Source organism: Platalea leucorodia, assembly GCF_965183815.1.
Source record: "Platalea leucorodia genome assembly, chromosome: 9".
In the NCBI taxonomy this organism is placed as follows: Eukaryota; Metazoa; Chordata; class Aves; order Pelecaniformes; family Threskiornithidae; genus Platalea; species Platalea leucorodia.
The window spans coordinates 16895705-16920024 of NC_138831.1; the positions used below are offsets into that span (position 1 = coordinate 16895705).

The 24320-nt window shown below is 37.8% G+C and overlaps 1 protein-coding gene across 1 annotated transcript in view; it reads left to right on the forward strand.

Moving 5' to 3' along the window:
* The window catches only part of DCP1A (decapping mRNA 1A), a 39052-nt gene extending 25452 nt beyond the window's left edge, over nucleotides 1-13600 (forward strand). Inside the window, exons 7-10 of the mRNA XM_082322088.1 lie at nucleotides 2256-3020; nucleotides 5572-5637; nucleotides 7731-7949; nucleotides 9587-13600. Coding sequence (XP_082178214.1) covers nucleotides 2256-3020; nucleotides 5572-5637; nucleotides 7731-7949; nucleotides 9587-9667 — 1131 coding nt within the window. The 3' untranslated portion in view covers nucleotides 9668-13600. The remainder of the gene's footprint in view (nucleotides 1-2255; nucleotides 3021-5571; nucleotides 5638-7730; nucleotides 7950-9586) is intronic.
* Nucleotides 13601-24320: the final 10720 nt, after the last annotated feature.

The window sequence follows — 24320 nt, forward strand, 5'->3', positions numbered from 1 at the left end:
GATTTAGAGAACAGGTGAAATGGCATATTTTTAATTCTGTTGAGCTATTTAAAATAATAACTGCAGAGATATTGGAAAAAATTAATTGGGTAACTTAAGTGATAATCTGTAAAGCTAGTTAACCGGGTTCAAATATATCACAAATGTGTTTGTTCTTAATCACGTTTTTAATAACATGGAAAACTGGAAGACTACTAGAAAAACATTCAATTTCAACTGTAAAAATACATTTTTCATCTAATTGAAACATGTGACCAGTGGATTTGAAGAAGTGTGCGTATGATAAGTACAGTGAGATTCCTAAATCCCTTCCAAAATGTCAGACTTGTATGTTGATTGACTAACTTTATTTCATTATAAAGATATCACAGACTTGGGAATAAAAATGTTTTCTCTGTGATATTCTGAAGTTTGAGGTTTTTATCTTGGCAGTTCAAAATGAAAATCAGTTGTATCATGAAATGCTTTTGTGCCAGTGATTGGCAAAACTGAACTAGAACACTGAAATTAAACTTTATAGTGCCAGCTCTGACTGCTAATTCATGTTTCAATACATCTGAAATGATTTCTGAAGAAACCCTCTCAGCAGTACTGTGTTCCTATCAAGTAAAGTGATCATGTTGCCTTTTTGTAGCCCCTGCTGATAAGGGTCTTCATAACACACTGAGTTGATGACAGGTGCAAAATATACCTCAGCCAGAGCTGGGACAGGCAAAAGATGTGTTTTATACTTCAGGCTGGAAATTAACTTCATGTTTGAGACTGTATCCATGTAAGGGGCTAGTCTGACTTGGATCAGAGCATGGTAGAGATTTCTGTTTATTACTTGAATATTGTATTAATAAAGGAAAGCTAGTCAATTTATCATACTGAAGCAAAAAGCTGAGTTTCAAATGAGATGGAATAGTGATTTTTCTCTTAACAGAATCTTTACAGTTGAAGGACAGGTCTCCAGTGAAAAGACCTGGAGAAAAGTAAGAACAACTTTCTAGGAAGAATTCCTAACATAATTAACAAGGTTTATAAACTATAGAATGTCTCAGCTGCAAATTGAAAGTGTGCCTGACTTTAAGCTAGCTAAAAATGAGTAGCAACAATGGCAGTAGAGATTAGTAACCTGGGCAGAAGTCAGTATAATTTCAAGCTGAAGGTTTTCCTTGTTAGGCTACTTGCATGCTACCTGTACTGCCATACTTTCACTGCTGTTATCTGTGCTAGTAAAATTAGAGCTAGCATAGCAATGTCATGGTACAGTAGTTGTCATTGTAAAATAGCATCTTTGTTTAGACATATCATCAGAATACACTGGAATTGTGCTGCAGGCCATTCAGTCTTCTGAACGGAATGTTGTATTTTAGTCCAGCTGTTTTACATAACTTCTGATCCTGTGCAACCTAAAAAAAAACAAACAAAAAACAAAAAACAAACAAAAAACCAAAACAAACAAACAAACAAAAACAAACCAAAAAAAAGCACACCAGGAAAATTTTGAGATTAAGGGTGTTAATAGCTGTTTCTTTTCTCTTTAGTGAAGCACATTTTTCAACATTTTCAGCAAAATATTATGATGATGATATCCTTAAAATCAGATTTATCTAACAATGTCAGTGCTGTAGGCTAGATGTATATTTTTGGGAGAGACTAAAGGACTAGTAGGTGTAGCTGTGTGTGTATATATACACACCTTTCAAGGAGATACAGATATATGTGTTTAGGTTTATACAGATTCTTTTACTTATTGTAACATCTATTGCATTGTTAATGAAAAGGGTGAGAATAACTGTCTAGGCTTGAATTGCTAGATCAGTTGTGTACCTTCAGGTTTCTCTGTTCCTTTCCCATCTTTTAGGCCATTTAATTATTTCCAACTCCATAAATTCTATGTGGATATTGTTCAACATGTATGTTCTTTCCCTACCCTCCCCCTGAAGTGCCTTGTGTAGTTACAGCTGATCAATGATGGCAGGTGCCATCTTAGTGACAGAATCCATAGCCTTCCTCCTTCTTTACTACTAGTGCACAGTCTGTCCATAGAAGGCTGTAGACAAAAAGCTTACATAGACAGGTTGTTCCTTGTAAATGAAATTGGCTTCAAAATTCCTGTAAATAGAGCACACTTGATTATCCAAACTGCATTTTAAATGCATTTAAGCTAGTTGTCTTTCACAGTTTTCTTGAAATTGTAATAGCCTGTGTGAGATGCACAGTGGTATGTATATTTCTAAACTGAAAATTTCTTTTTCCCTTCTTTCTAGCCATTTCAGTCAAGGCAGAAGCATCTGACTTTGGAGGAACTGTTTGGAACCTCTGTACCAAAGGAACAGCCTGCAGCTCCGTATCCCAATCCAGAGAGAACGGAGAAGTTGCAGACTGACACCTCTGCCAGAGAGCAGCATAGTTTGCTCTTGCCTTTTTCCTTTGACCAGTCAACAGTAATACAACAGCCACTAGGGAAATCTGAAAGTCCAAGTGTTAAAAGCAGTGCCAATCCTTTGAATCACCACGAATGTTTAACACCTATGCTAATACCTCCAGCTTCAGTTTCCCAGCCTGATATAAAAAATGTTTCAAGCTATTCAGTTCGTTTAAGCCCTATTCTTAATTCAGCCTCGACAATGGAAGCTGCCCCTGCTCAGATGCTTCCTGGCCTAAAACAAAACAACAGTATAATGCAAGTTATGCAGCAAGCTGCCAAGCAGATATCCCCACTAGTGAATCAGCCGCCATCTGAAGTGAACCACGCTCCACAAAATCTCATGGCTGGCCAAAGCCAGCTTATAGCACCCTTGACATCAACAAATACAGGAACTGTCTCAAATACATCCCATACAAGTGTTGATCTTCTCCAGAAACTCAGGTTGACCCCACAGCATGACCAAATGCAACAGCAGTCTCTCACTAAGACTTCCTTAACACCAAACATCTCTGCCTCGGTTGGCCAACTTGCAACACCAGAAAGCTTCAAAGAATCTCACAGTAAGCCATCAACCTTGAACAGCAAGATAATCTCTCCCCTTCAGGTATTCTGTGGATTTTTATATCCATGAAGCTTTAGACTGTTTTTAGACTACATGTATTTTCCCTTGGAAAATGTGCTGTTATATATTAGCCTTTTAAAAATAACTAAGGACTTCCACTGTGTGATATTGATCCTAACTGCTAACTTAGAAATCCAATTCCATTAGTTTTATATCATTAGCATCTGCTATCAGTGACAGACCTGTCTCTAGAGGAGGTTTTTCAATCTGGTGCTGTTAGGGGATGAATAAATCCTACAGAATTCATCTGTACTTCTGTCAGAAAAATACTGCTAAGAACTGATGATCTGAGGAGGGACAGAAGGTTACAGACTGATCAGTGTTATGAGAGTTGATGCTGTGGAAGTCTAGCCTGTACCTTCTTTGAAGGTACAAAATTAACAATTTCCCGTTTCTGGTTATTTTGCTTTGGATGTTTTGTACTCCTTCAATTTTGACCTCCTTCTGCTGGCGATATCTGTGGCTACACTGAGATAGTGTTAGTTATTTAGTAAAATGGATCGTAGACTGATTTATTTTGTCTAATTGAGTGCCTTGGTTTGTTTTATCCTAGTATTGCTTACAAAGGACCTCTTAAACTTTTTACTTCTTGGAGGAGAATCTATTGTCTATGCCTTAATATAAGCCAAAGCAGTACATTTGTTTTGAGATACTAGGTGGAAGTGTTACTGCTAATCTGTAATGTTAATGCGTGTGGCTTTGTGTTATAAATTATTTTCTATCAGTTAGTGTTGCTCTGCTGTATAATTGGCTACCTCAGTAGTAAAGACATTAATGAGTTTGGGTTATTGGATTTCTTTTCTCTCCAAAGGGAGTAACTTTCTGTAGTGCCCCCCTCTGAGGTTACCCGAAGGCTTCTCTTCGTTTTGTTGCATTGTTGTTTTATTTTATTTACATTCATGCAGACTAAGCCAGTGTTTGATCGTGTCTTCTTGCATCTTGGGTACAGTGATAATGCAAGGATAAAAAACACCAACCAAAACTACTTACAGCTACATCTGCATGAATTTCCTAATGTTTATTATTATCCAGTGCTTGCCACTGGGTTTTAACAATATCTTTGGTAGCCCTGTCTGGGTCAGCTGTTACTCTTTGCTATGAATATGGTGATGACTTACTCATAACTGAGATCTAATCAAAAGCTCAACTCTTCAGCCTGTAACTTGTCCTAAGCATTATTTTAGAATACCCTATATTTTTCAAGTGTTGCTTTTCTGTCCTCAGTAGTATTATCACTGTCTTAAACCTTAAGAAATTGGTGTGTTTTCATTGTGCTGTCTTCCTAATTACCTTATTTCTAATCTCCTGCTGTTGTTGAAAACTTTCAAGAAGGCTGTGACTGCTATGTGCTAGGATTATTTTACTAGCAATCACCTTTTTGAGATGTTTGGACTGATTCGTTTTGCAGAGGGAGGAGGAGGTCCAAGTACAGCATCGAGCAGCTGTCTTCATCTAGTATTGAAACTGTATGTTCTGAGCAGTATTTTTCTTCAGTGTACTGCTAAGCCTTGGTACAGATGTGACTGAAGATCGTGACATGTTTAAGCATTTAGAAAAGCTGGCCGGGTTTATCCATAACTGCCCTTGACTGCTTTTATTCAACGTCTACTTGATAGCCTTGGGAATTAGCTCTTCATATACCAGTCTTATGCGCTTTTTTTTCCTTCCACCATGTCCACTGTGTGTACATATTTTCATTAGACAAAATTCTCCATAGTCCAAATATGCTCTCAAACTAGCAAAAGACTTCTTAAATCTTGTGTAATTAGACTTTAAGAATTTGATCTTGTGCTTGTTACCACTTCATAAAGCTAATTTTATTTTTGTCGTTAAGGAATATGAATTCCCTGCGTGTTTTTCATTGCAGTTCAAGTAAGCTAAGTACTGTCTGTTGCAAAGGGTTTTTTCCTGTTCTGTGTTGCCAAGAGGTATTCCAAATGGCTATAACAAGCCTTTCGAAGAATGCCACAGGAATTTACCAAAGTACCTTATCTACATGCCTTTTATTGTGTTTTCTAATATTTTTATAATACTTCAATTTTGTTATATTATAGTCTTAAAATCTGACTAAAGAAATATCTGGATGCTGTTTGTAAAACTATAAAATACTTCTGAAATTCTAGCAGAAAACAGCATTTAATTTTTGTGGAGGTGATTAGATAAAACTCCTAGGAAAAAAATACTGAATTTAACCTTCCTGGCAATTTACCAAACTGATTACAAGGTACTGAACTCTTCACTCTTAGCGAAGGTACTGAACAAACTGATCACAAGGTACTGAACTCTTAGTGGTCTTTCTTCAGAAGTGTTTTGTTAGGCTTTACAGGTTTGCTGTAATATTGAAAGCATAAAACATAAATTGAAATCTTTCCTCTTTTTCCAGCTTCCCATTGATTATATTTACAAAATGGATCAAATTACATCTAAAATCTGTTGAAATTTGCATTTTTGTGCTTTCATAAAAACAGGGAACCACCACTGGAAATTGAGCTGTGGATGCTAACTTGTGAATTATGCTTTCTTTTTAACTTAGACTGTACAACAAAACAAGGAATCAGAAGTATTTCCTCAGCCAAAGACTTTGTCTAAAGCAAGTCAAGTAAGTGAATAAGTACCTCTACTAATTGTTTGTTTTGTTTTGTTGTTTTGTTTTGTTGTTGTTGTTGTTGTTGTTTTTTTAAAGGGGGGGGTAAAGCTGTGGTACGCAGTTGGTATCTCAAAAAGTCATTGCGCACTGACCATGTTTAAAGTGCTGTTATGAAGCAGAAACAAGCTGTACTGAAGCAAGGGGGAGTTTCTGCAGACTGCTATGAATGAGTATGCTTTTTTGTTGTACAGTGCCTCTTATTGTTGGTGCTAATGCAGAAATGAGAATATATTTTTGGATCTGTAATCTTGCATTGATTTTGCACCGTTTCAACTGTTTTTTTTATCTTGTAAGCAAGCAGTACTAATGCTATAATATTGCAGTAGGGTCTATTCACCTTAGCCTAACCTTAAGCACCCCAGAGGCATAAGTGCAATCCTCGCCTTACTGTCTCTTTCAGTTTTCCTGAGATACCTTGTATTTTATGAGAAAGATACCAAGCTGAAAAAATGGAAGACAGAGGAGGAAAAGAGTAAAAAGCATTTGTTACTGCAAAACTTTCTAATAGCAAGTTTTAGTGATCTAAATACAGATTTAACATTATTAGAACTGCCTTTGAATAGCCGTTCAAAATAATGTCAATATAAAATTTCAGGTTGCAGTTAAAAAAATAATTGGTAGTAGTCAAGTCTTCAAGAATTGTTTCTAATTACATTTTTGTTATGTATTCTTTTCAGGATACCATCTGTAATTTAATTCTACTTTTCCTTTACCCACCGCCTCCTTTTTCAAATCTGTTAAATTGCCTCATTCTTGTCCAACTCGCGCTACATAAAAGCTGTTTTAGTAGCATGCCCAGATCTGATTGTGAAGGCAGTAAAAATGGTCCTGCTTAAAGTAAAATGCTGTTTTAGCTACTGGCCTGCTATAAGACAAGCTATACAGTCTGTTCATGACACAGTAAATAATTATCTAAATAAAAGCATTTCACATTGATTTTTTGAATTTTAAGAAACGTGTGCATGTTGTGTGGTAAACTGCATTTGTTGGTTTAAACACGTTGTCTTCAGCTGAAATCCCACACTGTAAGTCTTCACAGTTTTGACTGTAACAAAATCAATGTGCTAGTTCTAATGTTGATGTTATATACACATTAACTTTAGATGGCTTTGAAGTTGTTTTTCTTCTGAAGATTTTTGATTATCCAAGGGGAACTCTTTCTGCTGACGTATCAAACATATTTACATATCACATTTAGTCTTGCTTTCTTCTGAGTGAGATTGGCTTGTTTATTTTCTTTTTTTTTCACTGTGTTGGTCATTCTGGAAGCCTGAGCAAGGTGTACATTATCCTACTGAATAATAATTGCAGTTATCAGGAGATGTCAGAGTTGCTCAAAGCTGATGTTTATTCACATTCATTTTCTGCAAAGATAATATTCCTATACGTTTGCAATTTACATTTAAAAGGAAAAGTGATAAAGGCAGTGTGTGGATTTCTGTAATGAAATGGAGACTGACCTGTGGAACAATGAGGTGGGAAGATGGTCCTCAAAATATTCCCGTCCCCCCAAGGGAAAATGTACTTAAAATGAGAATATTTCAGTGTATTCCAATGCTTTAATTATAGTTCATCAGTCATTTTAAATATCTTTGAGATACTTTACTTCAAATTATAAGTGTATTTCTTGGAGACCATAGAAGCAGGAGGGTGGGAAGCAGGAGTAGGCTTTCGGTAAACTCCTAAGGAAAATAATAATTTGCAGAACAACTACAGGCTCCTTTGATTACCTAGGTGAAAAGTTCATCTTTTATTCTATGTGTTATGTTTCAAAAACTCTGGGAGGTAGCAATCACATGGGGAGGAAGGAGTCTGCATACTAGAATACTGAAGACTGTTACCTTCTTCAGCTTTTAAACTGAGAATTACTATTGATATTAACCTTCATAGGTAGGTATTTCTCCATTAAGAGCAGCTATTCTCTAATCTCAGACTGAATAATAGTGGCTACAATTTATTTTTTTTTTATTCTCGTCTCTCCAGCCTTTATAACAGTATTCATTCTTACTGGACACGGTGCTTATTAATTTTCTGTTCTTTTACAGGTTGCACCTCCGCAGTTTGTTACAGCCACAACTACAGTAACGCCTTCAATCCTCTTGTCTCCTAGTGTTTTTCAGCAATCATCTACAAAAGCTACTGAAGTGGAGAATAAAGCCAATTCTTCTTCGCCTTTAACACTTGGAACAACAGAAATTCAGACTATACCTCCTACTGTTCTCAGTAGGTCTCAGCTTCAAGAAGCACTGATACATCTAATAAAGGTCCTGTCTTTACAGAGCTCAATTTCTGAGGGATGGGATTCCAAGTACAGTAGCCAGTACTGAGAAATTCTTTACCCCTAAAACTCCTCTTGCCTTGAAACATTACAAAAGTTGTTCTTTCTTTTGAAGGGGTAAATTACTCCACACTGTACACATAGTATGGCAGAGCTTGCTCCTTTTGGTTGCGAGATGGAGGACTTAGAAGGACAGAGCTGTACATCGGCTGTGTCCTTTCACATCCATATGAATTTGTGGACAAGTGAGGAAAAAGTTCTTCTAGTAGAAGCCCTGGTATGGGGATGGGGGGGTTGATCTTGTTGTCTTCGTAAGTGTTCCTGCTTTTCCAAGGAAAGCTTTCCTGTTTCCAGTTCCCTAGAACTGTTCCTGATCTTTAACTGGAGTATGTGTCTTTGAAATTGAAATTGCAAAGTTCTAGTTCTGCTATTTCTAAGGACTAAAAAGTTCAGTTGAATTAAATCTGTGATGTTGGGAGTAGCCATGCAGTGAGATCATTTTGACCTCTAATGTCATGGTGAAGTTGCCACGAATGACAAACCATTTTCTGTTAACTCGGGATTCTCTTGCTGCCTCCATGCTGATGTCAGTAGAGCTTACACCCAAAATGCAAGTCTAAAAACAGCAAACAATATCATCCCAGCGATAAAGTTGTTAGGACCAAAAAAGGCTGCTACCAGATCACATCATCAGCTAGGTTGCAGGATTTATCTATATTGTTCCTTTTTGCATAACATTTTTGTGTATTGGTGTGTATGGGTGTTTTTCTCTTTGAAGACTTAAACTAGCTTACTTGTAAGTCTTGCAACTGAGCTGAACTGCCAGAAGTGTTATTCTCATTAGAGACATCGTGCACTGATTCTCACCCAGTAGTCTGAAGAACATAATTGTGGTGACTTTACAGAGCTGATTGGAATATTTGTCTCTAATCTTCTGTTTATATAGAGAGATAGCTGAATGAAGACCAAAACAGGCATACGCTGCAGCATGGGAGTACTTGCACAGCATTCCAAGCAGGATACCAAATTTGCTATGCAGATCTTGTAAAAAGAATATTACGTCTTCAAGCTAGATGATTAGATACCAATTTTGTAAACTTGTCATTTAAAGGAATTAGACTCAGGAAATATCTCTAAATATTGTATATAGATTAAACAAATTCACTTCCCATAATGCTTTGACATGAGAATTCTTGTATAACACACTGCAATCCCTTTCAGGCTGGTCTGACAGACAGAAATAACATTATTTCTGACACCCACGCAGACTTTATTAGGGAGCCTGTACACAGGATGGAATTCTGTGTGTCCAAGACTAAGGTTTGGACTCTAGAGGGAAGTAATTATGTGGCCAAGGCTGACCTAGTGACCCCTGTTTTGTTTGTTTGAGCAATCCAGTGTGTTTAGTGATCCCTTTAGCTATCTTACCAGCATCATGGTTCAAAGTCTGTATGTTGTCTAAAAAGCACTGCCTTTTGTACAAGTACACAGCTAGTTTCCTTCTCTTAACTCTCAGGTAGCTAGCACTATCAGGAATATTTATGCACAACTTAAATAGCATTAAATTAAACTTTTTTGTGTCTTTTCACTAATGTTTCTAATATGTTGTTTTTTTTCCTGCAGAATGATTCGCATTTTCTCAGCACTATTCATGAAGTCTACTTGCAAGTCCTAACCAAGAATACAGACAACATTAAGCTATAATGGAAGCTAAATCTACTTAAAATATATCCATTTTAGAAACAGTTATGCCTCGTCTATAAAACTAATATTTTTGTAAAAGAATATTTAGTTTTCAACTTCTTGAATTTGAACCTGTTAGGAAAGACTATTCCTTAGATACTTATGAAAGTAATGTTCTCAGAAGTGATCTAGGTTTTCACTGTGATCATCACCAGCAAACCTTTGTTTGTATTGGGGAGGGGACTTAAGTTGCATTTGAGCTCTCATTAGCATTAAGTGAATGTGCAAATGTTTGCTCTGGCTTTCATTCCTAGCTGTATTCACTGTTCAAGATTACAGACTCAATACTATTTAAACCAGCAAATACATAGTACAGTACACTACACCACACCAGAACAAAATTCAGTTGTGGGAACCTGGTTCCAGTTTGAAGGACTGAGGGAAAGGAGAGCAAAATGCCTTGTGATTAAGTTGGCAGGTGTGGGGAAGGAACTGATCTGGAAGCCAGGCCTTTGGAGCTAAATCTTTAACAAAAGGTTTAAAAATGTGATTTGCTCAATACATTGTTGGTCTCTAGCTAATGCACATTAATGGAATATTTAAAAGATTTAATTTATCGTATTTGCTTCTGCATCGCTGACATTAAACAGGTATCCAAGTGAGTAAGGCCATTTTCTCTAAAAACACAAAATTTGAAATATGCAAAATCCTCAGTGATTGTATCATTTTTTTTAAGCAACAGAGTAGTTCTGTTACATGTTGCAAGTTCTCTTGTTTTAAATTTATAGTTAGGAGACCACCACTGGAAGACCCTCTTCCTGTTCAGCAGTGTTTGATATAATTTAAATACTTTGTTTCCCTTTTAGCTTAAGGGGGGACCAGGTCATAGTTTGCTTTAGTTGCATTGGAACTGCAGTGTTGAAAACTATGCAGATGGGGAACAAATGCATGCCTGCCTTCTGTTGCCCTCTCCCCAGACTGTTAGTGCACACTTAATAGTCTGAATTTCATCTAATTAAAATGTTATCGCTTCTTATATGTGATTTAGTAATTCACTATTCACTAATGTAAGAATTTAACTGGATACTTTCCCATTTGAAATCAGAAAATTTCTAATTATAGTTTTTTTAAGCTGCTGTGTTGGTTTACCCATGGCTTGTATTTATTTCTGAAAGGCATGCAAAGGTAATTAAGACTTCAGGTCCCAACTTTCTCCAGCAATAATAGTTTTAAAGGATGTTTTTCCAGTAGAAAAGTTTTGGTTTATTGAGTAAAAAGATAATCTGTAGTGAGTTTATGATGCACTGCTTCTTTCTTTTCCCTCAAGCACTATTGAAATATGAAGAAGAAAATTGTTTGGGTCCTTACAACATATATGTATGTATATATATCCTAAGGATTAGTTAATGTTGACGTAGTCAAGGTGCATGGTCATTTCATTGGAAACTAGTAATTGAGCTTTAATTGTGACTTGTTCACAAATCGGTGTGTTTTAGATACAACAAATATTTACATTTTTATGTATTTGATCTATTTTAGTTTTTTCATAGCTTTTTAGTGGAAAATATATTTTGTTTAGCACTACCTGCCTTCTGAAAAGCTCTTCTCAGCCTTTGAGTTCAGTGTTTCCAGTTAAAATATATAGTATTTTGTTAGAAAAATGTCCAAGATTCAGGGAAAGATGCTAATGTCGTCATGTACATTCATCAAGAAATATATTGGCTTTAATGGTAGCATTTGAATTCAGCAATATAAACTCAGCCTTGTTAAGGAAGATACGAGCTTCCTACATAAATTCTAGAGTTATAATACTGTGTGTGCACATAAATAATCAGACTCAAATTAGATCTAAGGTCTAAACTAATTTGTTTTGTTGGGTTTTTTAGAAAAAGTTTCACTAAAAGGGTCAAACCAATGAGCAGTTCCTCTGAACAAAAATGGATAGCCTAAACCAAATAGAGAGTTGCTTCTTATCTGGCTTTAGCAAGGATGAAGTCTGTAACTTCTCACTTATGGACAGCTTCTGGTTTCTTCAGAGGAAGAGTTGATAAAAGTTCTAAGAATAGAAATATTGGAAGCCAATAGTGCATCTTTGTACTGTTTGCTAAATACAGTCATATCCAAAGATCTATAGAAATGATAGGAAGGAGTTGTATTTTGAGTTCTTCAGTCCTATACAGTTGACAAAAGTAATACTGTTTAGAGTAGTAGTGCTGTTGTTTGACTCTACTTTGAATATCCTTAACTTGTTTCCAGCTGTCCAGGAACCCCCACACCAGTTGGCAGATCATTACTTTACTTTGGTTTGTAGTGTACTCATAGCAATACATTATTGGTTTACTTCCCCCCACCCCCAACTTTCAGAATGAATTGGAAGAGAAACAGAGTTGAAATCCTAGTTACTAGGCAGGCTCTTTTACAACAAGCAAACCTGTTCATCTTGAACACCTGCATGTTTGTTCTAACCTCTCGACGTGTAGCCAACAGACACTGGAACCAACCTAGGTGTCATCCAATACACCGCAGAGATTTATGACAAGTGCCAGGGTAGTGGGTTTAACAGATAAACCTCTTTAATGAAAAGTTGCATTCTAAAACATAAGCTCAACTACAATGTAAAATTTGAATTTTTTTTAAATGTGGACTGTTTTATTTAACAACTTTTTCTCCTGATTATTTTATTTTTTTTGTCTAAATCTAAAATAACCAGCTTGTCAAAGTGCTTGATTTGGATGTTATCCGCATGTAGGGATAACTAGTATGTAGCAAGTTACCATGGGTCGTCACAGGAAAGTATTGTGACCATTTTCAAGTGACTTTTTTTTTTTAAAAACTACTGGCTTAATGGGATTTTACCTATTAGTTCTGAGAATTAAAAGATTATTAGTTTATAGACTATACTCCCCAAATTAATTGTATTATCTAAGCATGTGTTTTGTGGCTAGTGCTAATTCACTTAAAAAAAAGAAAAAAAAAAAAAAACTAATCAAAAACATTTTTAAAACCTACAGCTGCTGAACTGTTCAGGAAAATCAAAATTCTCAGTTTTGTAGTTAGACTTTATCTGCTGTTATTTAACAATGCAAAGTTTATATGAAAGGTGCCTAACAGCTATTAACTTAGAAGCAGTATATCTTTCCAAATCACACAACATTTGCAGAATGATTGAATAAAGTTAAAAAAAAATTAAGTGATTCATCTTGATTTCATATAAAATGTTTAATTCTATGTATAAATACTCAATATAATATTTAAACACTCGCTGCTGGATGTATCTCATTTTCGCTTGCATTTCTAATTGCTTCATTTTGGTATATTTCTGAAACTCATGCCATGTGTAGTCACTGATATAATTTCTGAAATATTTTGAAAACAAACTTTAATTTGGGACTTCTTGTTTTTAAAAGTATTCTAAACAAATCAGCCACCTTTTTGCCAGGTATTTGGGTTGCTTTGTGCAGCATATCTTAACAGGAGGAATGTGTGCAATATATATCACCTCAGTTTTGTCTGGCAACATTACGAAAATGTTAAGATGCAATATCTTCCTTTCACTTCAAGTTGGAAAAATTGCAGTATCTCTAATTTGGTGGTGTATTTATTTTTATCTATTCAGTGTATGGGCATATGGTTAGTTAGGGTTTTTTATGTGCATTATGTGCTTTTAGTAATTTGAGTTTTATCACTTTTGTGGATGCACCAGTTGTACCCATGTGCATGTTCTTTCAATATGAAGACCATGGGGAAGGGGAGCTTCTGGAAAGATTTCTGGAAACCAGAATGAGAATAATTGTAAGTCAATAAATGTAGATACTGCATCATTAACGTTTTTGGTATGGTATGGATTTTATAGCACCTATGTATGTTTGCAGTTATTAAGTTATTGCATAAATGTTTAAGAATGAGCATTTTTTTCATCCAAAATTTTGTATGTTTGCAAATATATTTTTGTAATAAAATTTCAAAACAAATGTTTCAGCACCTCCTAAAATCTTCCAATGTTTGCTTTTATTTCTAGAGCTCTAGTAGCCTGCTAGAAGGGTAAGTTCAGATTTTATTTAGGGTTAATATTTTCCAAAGAAGAAACTCAAAGTCCTTACTTCATACTGGGGGCAAAACCAAATTGCATTTGTTCACTGAAGAAAATGCAGCATGCCTGCTTGAAGGATAGTTGAGAATAGCCTCCGTCGCTTTTAACAGCTTTTGGTTATCCTCTGTATTGCTGTAAGTAGGATTGCATTTTGAATTCGATAAACAGACCAATTTCCTGTCACGTTAAGAAATGCAGCTGCAAGTTCACGGTCTTATAAGTACAGCTGTAACTGGTTTTAGTGCATTTCCTTATATTTTTTTTTTTATGGTATCCCCTCTCATCCTTCTAGACATGGCATATGATACCCAATCCAGTGCTGGTCTTTGATCATAGACGTTGGAAATTGCAGTTGTCCTCTTACCGTATCTGATTGGCATCATGCAACCGATCGATCCAAATTCACAAAGTAAAATAGGGAAGCTAATGAGGAAGAAAACCATAGCAGAAGTTCTGTTGGAATAGATCTTGAAATTAAACAAAACCTTATGCCAAAGTTCCTTAACCTTAGCTAGATGCTTATTCCCATTCTAACTACCCATAAGAGTTAGAGATTGCGAGGCATACCGAATGTCAGGAGAGGCCACTGAATAATGGTGTTTGCTGCTCTAGTAGTTAATATTGAACTGGCTCCTGTACTATATACAAAAGCAGAGTCTTCTAATAGAAGACTACCATACAAAACAAGTACGGAAGTCATGGATTTACTGTAAGATAATTGAGAAAAAGTGGAAACAGCTAAGGCCTAGAATCTAACTTTAAATTCTACGTTGGATGTTTTGCTTGTTTGGTTAATATTGAGGAGTTTTTTTCATTGTTGATGTTGTTAACCAGGAATACCTGGATCCAGAGAAGACAAAAAGGTTATTCCTATGAAGTGCTCCCCTTTGGTTTGGAAATAATACTTCTGAGTTACTATGTGTAGCTGCAGCTAAACCGGGCACTGTACAAAAAATTTATGCAGACCAAAATCTTTTTTGGCCGAAAAGGTGTGTGCTCTACAGCTGGTGTGTGCTCTACTCTTTTGCTGGTGTGTGCTCTACAGCTCTGTTTTCTGAGAGTGCATGAGAACATAAAGTCAATGCCTACTACGATGGTGATACAGCACTAGATAGAATCAAGGAGTAAGCATTAGGCTTCCTAAAACTCATCCACTAAAATTCAAATTTTATTTTCAGGCTTGCAGAATGAAATAACACAACTGGCTTTTTAGACAAAGTTGTAGCTCGTGTTCATGGGCCAAATTAATTGAAGTCAGTGGACTCATGTATTTGGTAAGGATTCAACTATACGTCATTCTTGATATCCAAGATACTGGGAGGGTTAACATTAGTATAGAGGATAAGAAACCTGTCATTCATACAACTCTTCTTCACTTATGAGCAGGATGCAGTCAAATCACTAAATACAGTATTTAGTATAGCTGAGGTAAATTTCTCTAAGTATAGTGACCTAATCTGAAATTCAAAAGATGAGAAATTATAATGTATTTTAAACAATCTTGAAAGTTATTTTCAGTGCCCAATAGTGGAATTTTTTTTCTCAAGTTCAAGTGTGAATCAGCTTTTTTCTGTCTTCCAGATTTTGAGAGATTTACTGTTGAACTGACCTACCAATTAAGGAGAGTTAACTTCAGTGATAGACCTGTAACTGAAATATGGCCGTTAACTGTAAAGCTCATGCTCGTCAGTTATGCAATAATTATTCACTTCCTCTTAGAATCCTTTTGCATATGAGACTCCTAATTAGGTTCAAAAAGCATTGGGAAAAGAGGGCAGTGAAGAGGTAATATTTTTATCGGTTGCTGCATTTTTGAAAGAGCACTTGCAATAAAATGAAAGGGCGAGGACTCACAAATAGAAGATTTCTGAGCAGTGAACGAGGGAAGGAATAGCAAAAGAGTGTAAGTAAACGTGAAAGGGACTATTGTAGAGAGACAAGGATGGCCTGTGAAGGTAGTTCCTGAAGCACGGAAGAATTTAAGTTACAGTTTTGTTTCTGTACTGCTGTATGTCGTCCTAGGTATTCCCAAAGCTCAAATGTGGTTTGCCTATAAGAATCCAGAATATTTCAGGGTGCGTTCAAAAGCCGACTGATTAGGCATGATTTCCCTGCTCTAATTCTTGAGGTAACAATACATAATTTGCCAGGTCTGCTATGGGTTTTTTTAACCTCCAGTTATGAAGCGGCATAATAGAGTTGGCTGATTCATAGCAGTACCTGATTTTTATCTTTGCTTGATGGCCTCACATTACAGCTTAAAATCTGCTACATAAAACCAAGGCTGCTTATACCTGGTTGCCCTTTATCTTCCATTTTAAATAGTCCTTTAAAAATATTTCTACCATAATCCATTCTTTAAAATTCAAGAAGCTCGATTTTACACAATCAACCTTGGGAAATATAACCACAAAAGAATAAGCTTTTATATGCTGGCTGAAATGAAAGCACTTGCCCTTAGGCCTTACTTGAAAACATGCAGGTATGTGATGTAAATGCACAAGTTGTGTTTCTTTTCTCCTCATAAATAAGTCAAGAAGCTTTAAGAGTATGTACAGAGCAAAGATCTCCCAGCCTGCCTCACGTATGCAAAACTCTGTGGTCTTAATTTAGAGAGCATATGGCTTGCACATCCTGCTTTACTTCTTGTGGCTCATAAGAGGGATGGGAAAGCCTTAGCAGGTTATCCATGGGACTTTCTCATGTAGACTTGAGATTTATGGATAATGCTAAGTGTCTTCTCTAGTTTACTTTTTAAGCGTCAAAAAAATCAGCTTCTGTTCTCTGGGGACACAGTTCTCCCATGTAACAAAATTGATGTAAAGGAAGCTTCTGCTATGTTACCGCAAGAATTGAGATACAAGGGCAAAATTAAAGCCTAAAGGATTCGGATGTGTACAGAATCTGTTGTGGTTTACAGCAAGCCCTGCTCCTGGTGTGATCTTCAAGATGGAAGACACAGGGCACCCATTATAAGGAGAAATCTCTGCTTTCCAATGATTGAATAGGAAAATCCTACCACAACAGAAGCCCTTACAGAAAACCCAAAGGCTTGGTTAGAAACATATGCAGTACTTTTAATAAGGGGTTGAAAATAAACATAAATCAATATCCTGCAGATATGAGGATAGCTGTCTGAAGGAAACTGCTAAGATAAAAGATAAATGTGAAAGTAATGTAGATTGCATACTACATAGTGACTGAGCCTGAACCCGTGATGTATCTCTATCGGTAGCTTCATTTTATATAAAAAATGATCTTACTACTACACCTATACCTGTTCCCATGCGGTATGTATCATTATTTCTTGCAATTCTTGATGCTGTGTTGCACAGAAATTGGAGGTTTTTTTTTTTACTTTAAATTCATTAGCAGCTAAATAATGTTATTAGCGATGACCAGCTGAACAATCTGTTCCATGTGTAACAGAAGTCACTGTATTTTTGCACATGTGGAGGGATGTGCTGGTGATGCATAATGGTCTGCATAATTAGAGAATACTTTGGCATAAATCCAACACATCCATTCTTGAACAGTTCCCTTCCTGAAGGGCCTCTAATGCAGCTATTCTTTCAAAGGGCAAGAATAGTCAAAGCCTGTTGTGTTGCAGAGGACAAGCTGAAGAAAATTCTTTCAGTTTCTTTCTTTCCATATGCATTACAGCACAAATATATCCTGCTTTATTTGGTCATTATAGCTGTCTCTCCTACCTTCTTTCTAAATTTACACAACCTATGAAAGCATTGTTGTTTGAGAGAGTTCTCTTAGCATAAGTTATTGATGATGACTATTTTAATTTTACCAAGTTCAGTTATTTGAATACAGATATTCATTTAAACAGAGCCTAAAGTGACTAATAACTTCCCAACTTGTTTAAAGAATAAGTGTTATGGAAGCTGGATTATTAAGAATCAAATAGAGAAAGCAAATGTGATGAAGTGACTGTGGAACATTCATGTATTCAGTAGGTCTTTCAAGCATAGATGCAGGCAAATGCCTCAAAGTCCTACTACATAAGTATTTCATATTTATGTTAACAGATAGTATGAAGAAATTGCAACAAGTGAAAACTCAGTTTGTAAATTTACAAAAATTGTGTAAATAATAATAATATTAGCAATTGGTTAAATTAAACTAATCCAAATACCCTCAAATATTGCTGTATTAGCATTACAAACTTCAGTTTAAATATTGTAATTTTGTTGCATTGCTAGCAGAAATACTTTTCTAAATATCATCAAACAGCAGAGCAATTACCAAAACCAGTCATGGTGAATTCCTTTTAACTGTATAAGACATGCAATGATTTAGTTTTTCTCTGACGGGCTACATGTTAGATAGGGATAAAAAAGTCTCTTTGTATAAAACTTGTCTCAAATTATTTGGCCTATTTGGTTTAATCTGAATATTTTTCATGTATCATAAAAATCACCATAATAGTTTGGAAACTTTGCAAATTTTAGTTTGTTTTCCAGTCTGTTTTTACTAAATGACATTTTTATTTAGAGGCAATATAAAAATTACTATGATTTCAAAATTATTTTTATCCAACATTTGGCTGCTGGTAGCTCAAAAATGGTCCGTTCTGTTATGAAGCTTTCCATAAACATTCTTCCTTTTGCCGATTACTTTGTCAGCTGTATCTGAGAAGGTTATAGTTGAGTTGAACTATGAATATATTCTGCATGTATGTATCTTTTTCTTGTGTCTTGCTCTCATGGACTTGAAAGGTGAATTGATCTCCCTGTCTGAATGTTTCTGGATCAGGTGCTGCATGAGAATCTTGCATTTTCCAGGTTGCTGGTTATAGCTGTTTGTAGCCTGCGTAGCAGAGACAACTGCTGTTCTATGGAAACTAAAGGATGTTTGAGGTGTTTTTCATGCTCCAATGGGAACTGCAGAGCTGATCATTATTTCACAGCCTGCTGAATATTCTTTTCACAGGGTGCTTACTTGAGTGTGAACTTGTGCTTAACTAAAACCACTTGCTATCATTGACAAAAGAACAGAATTTATTTTGAGTAAGATATGACAGTATGGACTAAATCTCTGGAAAAGTTACAGCACCAGATTTGCTCTGACAATATACTGCAATCCCATACATCAGAGACAATGACTGGAATTCCACCGCATAACTTGTCTTTTTTAAGGTACCCTGCAAATAAAATGAAACCCTGTGCACTATATGGAGATGTTCAGGACTAGCAAGGTTACAATCCATGCCAGCAGTGACTGGCAGATTGCAGTTCAGTTTGGAATCTTTACAGTGCTTAAACTGCAATTGCACAGCCTGCTGGTCTCCTCCCATGCTTCCACTCATTTTCTTTCCTCACTATTGTTTAGATTTTGTAGGTGATGAGCTACCTAACTACTCAGTGTTCTTACTAGACTTTGATTTTGAAATTTCTTTTGAGAACAGGTTTTAAGGCAAAATTGGGCACATAGCCCCATGGTAGCTAAATAGCCTGAATTTCAGCAGCGCTGAGTGCATGCAGCTCCTGCTCTGGTAAACAGGGTTGCATGTGCTTACGTCAGCAATGCATTTTTGCAGTATCTCAGCAAATGACAGCCATAGCTCAGCTTCCATGCTTCCACTGCACATAATGCCCTGACTGTGAAATGTGTGGAGGAGGGGATGGAAAACTCCAGCTGTCCTGTGTATGTATTTAAGAAGCTGTCTAGTCTAGTAGTTTATACTGAAGCTAATGAGATGTGATTGTATATACTGAAGCAAGACTGTTTGTCCATACATTTGCATCCTTGTCTTAAACATATTGTACGTGGTTTCAGAGGCAAATGCCAAGAATGTGGAAGAAATGTTGAGTGTTGTACACAATGTATACCACAACTTTAGCTATTGCTTTACAGTCCATCACACTTGGTCAAAGTTGCAGAAATAACATGCCACTTCAGTAGATCAAAGTGGAGGCACTGACACAAGGTGGAATTTCATCCTGTCTATGCTTGAGCTGCTGTTTTAACAACACAATACCATAAATAAGCACTCAGTGATGCAGCATGAGGATTCAGGGAAAGGAGGGTGAGTTGCGGGCAGTAATCTCCCAATGACATTACCTAAGCTAAGTCTATCTTAAAGTCTTTCTACCAACCAGATAACAATGGAGGAAACAAAGTAAGTGGTGAGCCATAGTAATACTGGTCTTATCCAGATCATCCCCCTTACTTTCTTACAGGAGGAAAAAAAGAAAGCACCATATGTCCAGCCTGAGAAGACAGTTGATAAGATTGCTATTGCTACACTACACTTGGGAGACAGTTTGTTAGGGAGCCATCTTTACAATGAAGGTTCAAGAGTGCATCTTGATCACAGACTTGATCACAGGCCTTACTCTTCAGCCAAAGAATGAAATCAGCCTGGACTAATAAAGCCAAAATTGAGGCTATGATCTAGTCAGTGTATATTTAAAAGAATTGTAAGGTAAAACAAAGGCTTTTGACTAAGGAGCAGGGAGTGACTGAACTCTATTTTAGTTGACTGTCACCTCACTTTGCCACTACCAATGTTGTATGCAGAGAGAAACAGTAACAGCCTGGCAATGCTTCGATCTTAATCACACTGTATATACATAAAACATGGAGTAAATTTATCTATTGGAAGCAAAAACATAGTGTAGAAATTACTTGACTGTTCTCATGATACCTTCCTCCATTGTTATATTTTTCTACTGTGTTTATAGATAGTGCTAGCCATCCAGAAAGATGAAGTACTGATATCTCTAAAATAAGCTTTTTGCTTCCTGATGCAAATGTGTTTTGGAAGTTTTTGGAAACTTGTTGTCTGCAGCTGAAATCGAAGGCTGTACAGCTATGTTTTCGTAAGGTATCTTCAATCAACACTGTGGAGTTTGGTATCATAGCCATTATTTCACTTATCCTTGGCCTCATTTGAAGAATTTACTTTATGCAGCTCTTCTAAACCACAGATTAGGGTAGACCAAGTTATCCTGCCTAACCTCGCTCAACTGACATGAAGTTGTCCATGTCACTGAGATGATGGTTGAGCCAGATGTCGACATCTGTCTAAAGAACAGTGTTTAAACAGCAGGGGTGATAGAAAAATTGCCATTCACTTCCCTAGCACAGCCAGTATTTTAACAACTGCTCTTAATCAGTTAGCATGTCACAGAGCTCAAGCTAATAAATGCTGCTGTGCTAGTAACATGCTTCTGTGGCTTTGTCTACATCAGCAGGTAGGAGATTCCAGTATAGCAGGTCTATAGAGTACATGAGACAGTGCTGAAGACTCAACAACCGCACTATGTGTGTTTTGGAATTCTGCTCCAGACTAGCTCTTGTCTGTCCTGTTGGACTGAATACTCATTAATGGCTGGGGCATATTAGCTGCTTTCTCAGACTGAATCTTCTGTTTCATCTTTGTTTGAAAGGAATGCAGTTCATGAGCTCTGAGACTGCTCTGCAGGGCAAGCGAAAGCACAGTAAGCAGGGATGATCAGGAGATTTGATCCAGGATGGTACTTCTGGCTCAAGCTTCTTTAGACTTACCTTCTGACCATATGGATGCAGACAGAATCAATTGTGGTGTTGCCTTCAGAAAGGCTAAGAAGTAGTGGAAAGGATGCAAGGAAGGACAGAGGAGAAGAGGGAAAGTTGTGTACCTTGCTCGGAGAGGTTGGTAACCCTCACTCTACAAGATTAGACTGATTTTTAGGCCTATTTGAGGCTATGGCACAGCCAGATCCCTAGCAAGGTATTTGCTGGTATATAGTATATAAAAGGATCCATACAGGATCTTTGATGGGGAACGTAAGGTCTGAATTTACTGTTACTTCTCCAATAGTTAAGGTAGGTTTTATAGCTGAAAATCTGAAAAGGAGGAGCCCTAAATCAGTAATTCTCTTGTAGATGCTACTTGTAATTCTTGAGATCTTTTACAGTCCCCCTGCTGAGCATATTCCTTTGGGCATCAGGAGGACAAAAGAAGTCCATGTATTGCTGAACCAAAGTGGATTTCAACAGGAGTATTGTGGGGAAACTGCTACTAAGAATGGCTGTTGATCACCTCCACCATGTCTGGCAGTCCTTTTTCTGTGTTTCCTCAGCTAGGATCTCTTTGCTATGATTTCCTACACAACTAGCTAGTTTCTAGCTATCAAGTATTATTTAAATTCCAAGTTGCCGCTTAGATGTAGCATGTTACAGGGTATATGATGTGTCTTTCTGTACCTTGAGACAGTAGCAGACCTGCACAATGACCCTTGAATTGCATTAACAACTTTAGTTCTTGGCTTTCTGCGCTAAGGGGGCATTGCTCTGCCGTTGGAAGCTCTTAGCAGTATAGGCCACGTCTTCAGAGTTCCTAAATTTAAACCAAGGCTTATGTGATTCTCATCAGGCTCTTCCATATCCCAATTTTATTGTCCATATCACTTCAAAGTGTATTACTGAAGTTAAAAGATTTGGGTAACTGGTTCTGCAAAAAGAGAATACAGTACTTGGCCTACCTAATTATTTTAAAGTAGAATATAGATTGGAGCATAGCAAATGGCAGTTGCAGCAACTAACCCTTGTATAGAATCATAGAATCGTCAAGGTTGGAAAAGACCCTTAAGATCATCGAGTCCAACTGTAAACCTAGCACTGCGAAGTCCATCTATACCATGTCTTCGAGACCGTATCTATCTGTTCTTTAAATACCTCCAGGGATGGAGACTCAACCACTTCCCTGGGCAGCCTGTTCCAATGCTTGACCACCCTCTCAGTGAAGAAGTTTTTCCTAATATCTAACCTAAACCTCCCCTGGCGCAGCTTGAGGATGTTTCCTCTCATTCTATCACTCGTTACTAGGGGGAAGAGACCAACCCCAACCTCGCTACAACTTCCTTTCAGGTAGCTGTAGAGAGCAATAAGGTCTCCCCTCAGCCTCCTCTTCTCCAGGCTAAACAACCCCAGTTCCCTCAGCCGCTCCTCATAAGACTTGTGCTCTAGACCCTTCACCAACATCGTTGCCCTTCTCTGGACGCGCTCCAGCACCTCCATGTCCTTCTTGTAGTGAGGGGCCCAAAACTGAACACAGTACTCAAGGTGCGGTCTCACCAGTGCTGAGTACAGGGACACTATCACCTCCCTGGTCCTGCTGGCCACACTATTCTTGATACAGGCCAGGATGCCATTGGCCCTCTTGGCCACACTGCTGGCTCATGTTCAGGCGGCTGTCAACCAACACTCCCAGGTCCTTTCCTGCCAGGCAGCTCTCCAGCCACTCCTCCCCAAGCCTGTAGCGTTGCATGGGGTTGTTGTGACCCAAGTGCAGGACCCGGCACTGAGCCTTGTTGAATCTCATGCAGTTGGCCCCGGCCCATCAATCCAGTCTGTCCAGGTCCCTCTGTAGGGCCTTCCTACCCTCCAGGAGATCGACACTCCTGCCCAACTTGGTGTCATCTGCAAACTTACTGAGGGTACACTCGATCCCCTCATCCAGATCATCAGTGATGTTGAACAGGACCAATTTTTATCTTACCTTGCTGAGAGTTTCACATGTTACTTTTTAGCTGCAATTTCCCAAGTGAGGATGGATGGATATTCTGTAAATACAGGTGGCTTCCTTTGTTTCTGAAACCCAGTCTTCAGAGTCTTGAGGACAAAGGTGTAGTTTTTTGTAGATGGTACACACCACTAGTGTCTTCTGAAATTAGATGATAGCACTAGTTCACTAGATGTAACAGCTTACATTTAAAACAGATTTTTAAATATATTAGTATTTTTAAATCATATAATACAGCTTCCAGGACAAACTACCAGTGTACAGAACACTGAAATACATGGAGAGTGCAGTGCAGGAATACCAGGTTTCATGAGCAAAAATATTAAGTATTTGATGGTTTTTTTTGTTGTTGTCTGTTTAGACACATTTTTCAGATTGTGACTTCTAGTGCTGTTCGAGCTTTCTAGAACAAATATTAAATATTTAACTTGCCTAGTTAAGTCTGGCACTTTAATGTCATAGTGTTCAGAATTGCTAGAAAAAATGTGTTTCCTGACTGATGGCTGGTGAAGTCAATCTTTTATGCAGAAGTCTCTGTATTTGTCAACTTTTTAAACGTATATTATAGAAATATGAATTATTTCTCGAAAGGAAGCCACACAGGCTAATTCTGTTACTATTTCTCCTGATTGCGTAGAAGAGCAAGGTTACTGTTAAGAGGCACTGGATGCAGTGATGTTCTTTTACAGACAGGAACAGGCTTGAGGTGGAAGCCCTCTGATACAGCTTTATCGAACAGGGTTTGAGTGGTGGAAAACCCAGAGTCAGGGTCCTTTCCCCCACGCCCGGCGGGTTCCAGCCCCCGGCCTCAGGGCCGCCCCCACTTACTGCCCAGGGGCGTGAGGGGCCGACACCGCCTCCCTCCCGCCGGCTGCCAGGCGCGGGAAGGAAATGGCGCCAACGGCGCCTGCGCGTGGCCACGGGCGGGCGCCCCGAGCCGCCTCCTGGCGCCGGCAGGGGGAGCCGGCGGCCCCGCCCCGCCCCTCGCGGCCGGGTCCGGCGCAGGCGGGACGCGCGGCGGCCGCCCCCTCGCGCTGCCTCTCCCCCTCTCCGCCCTCGCC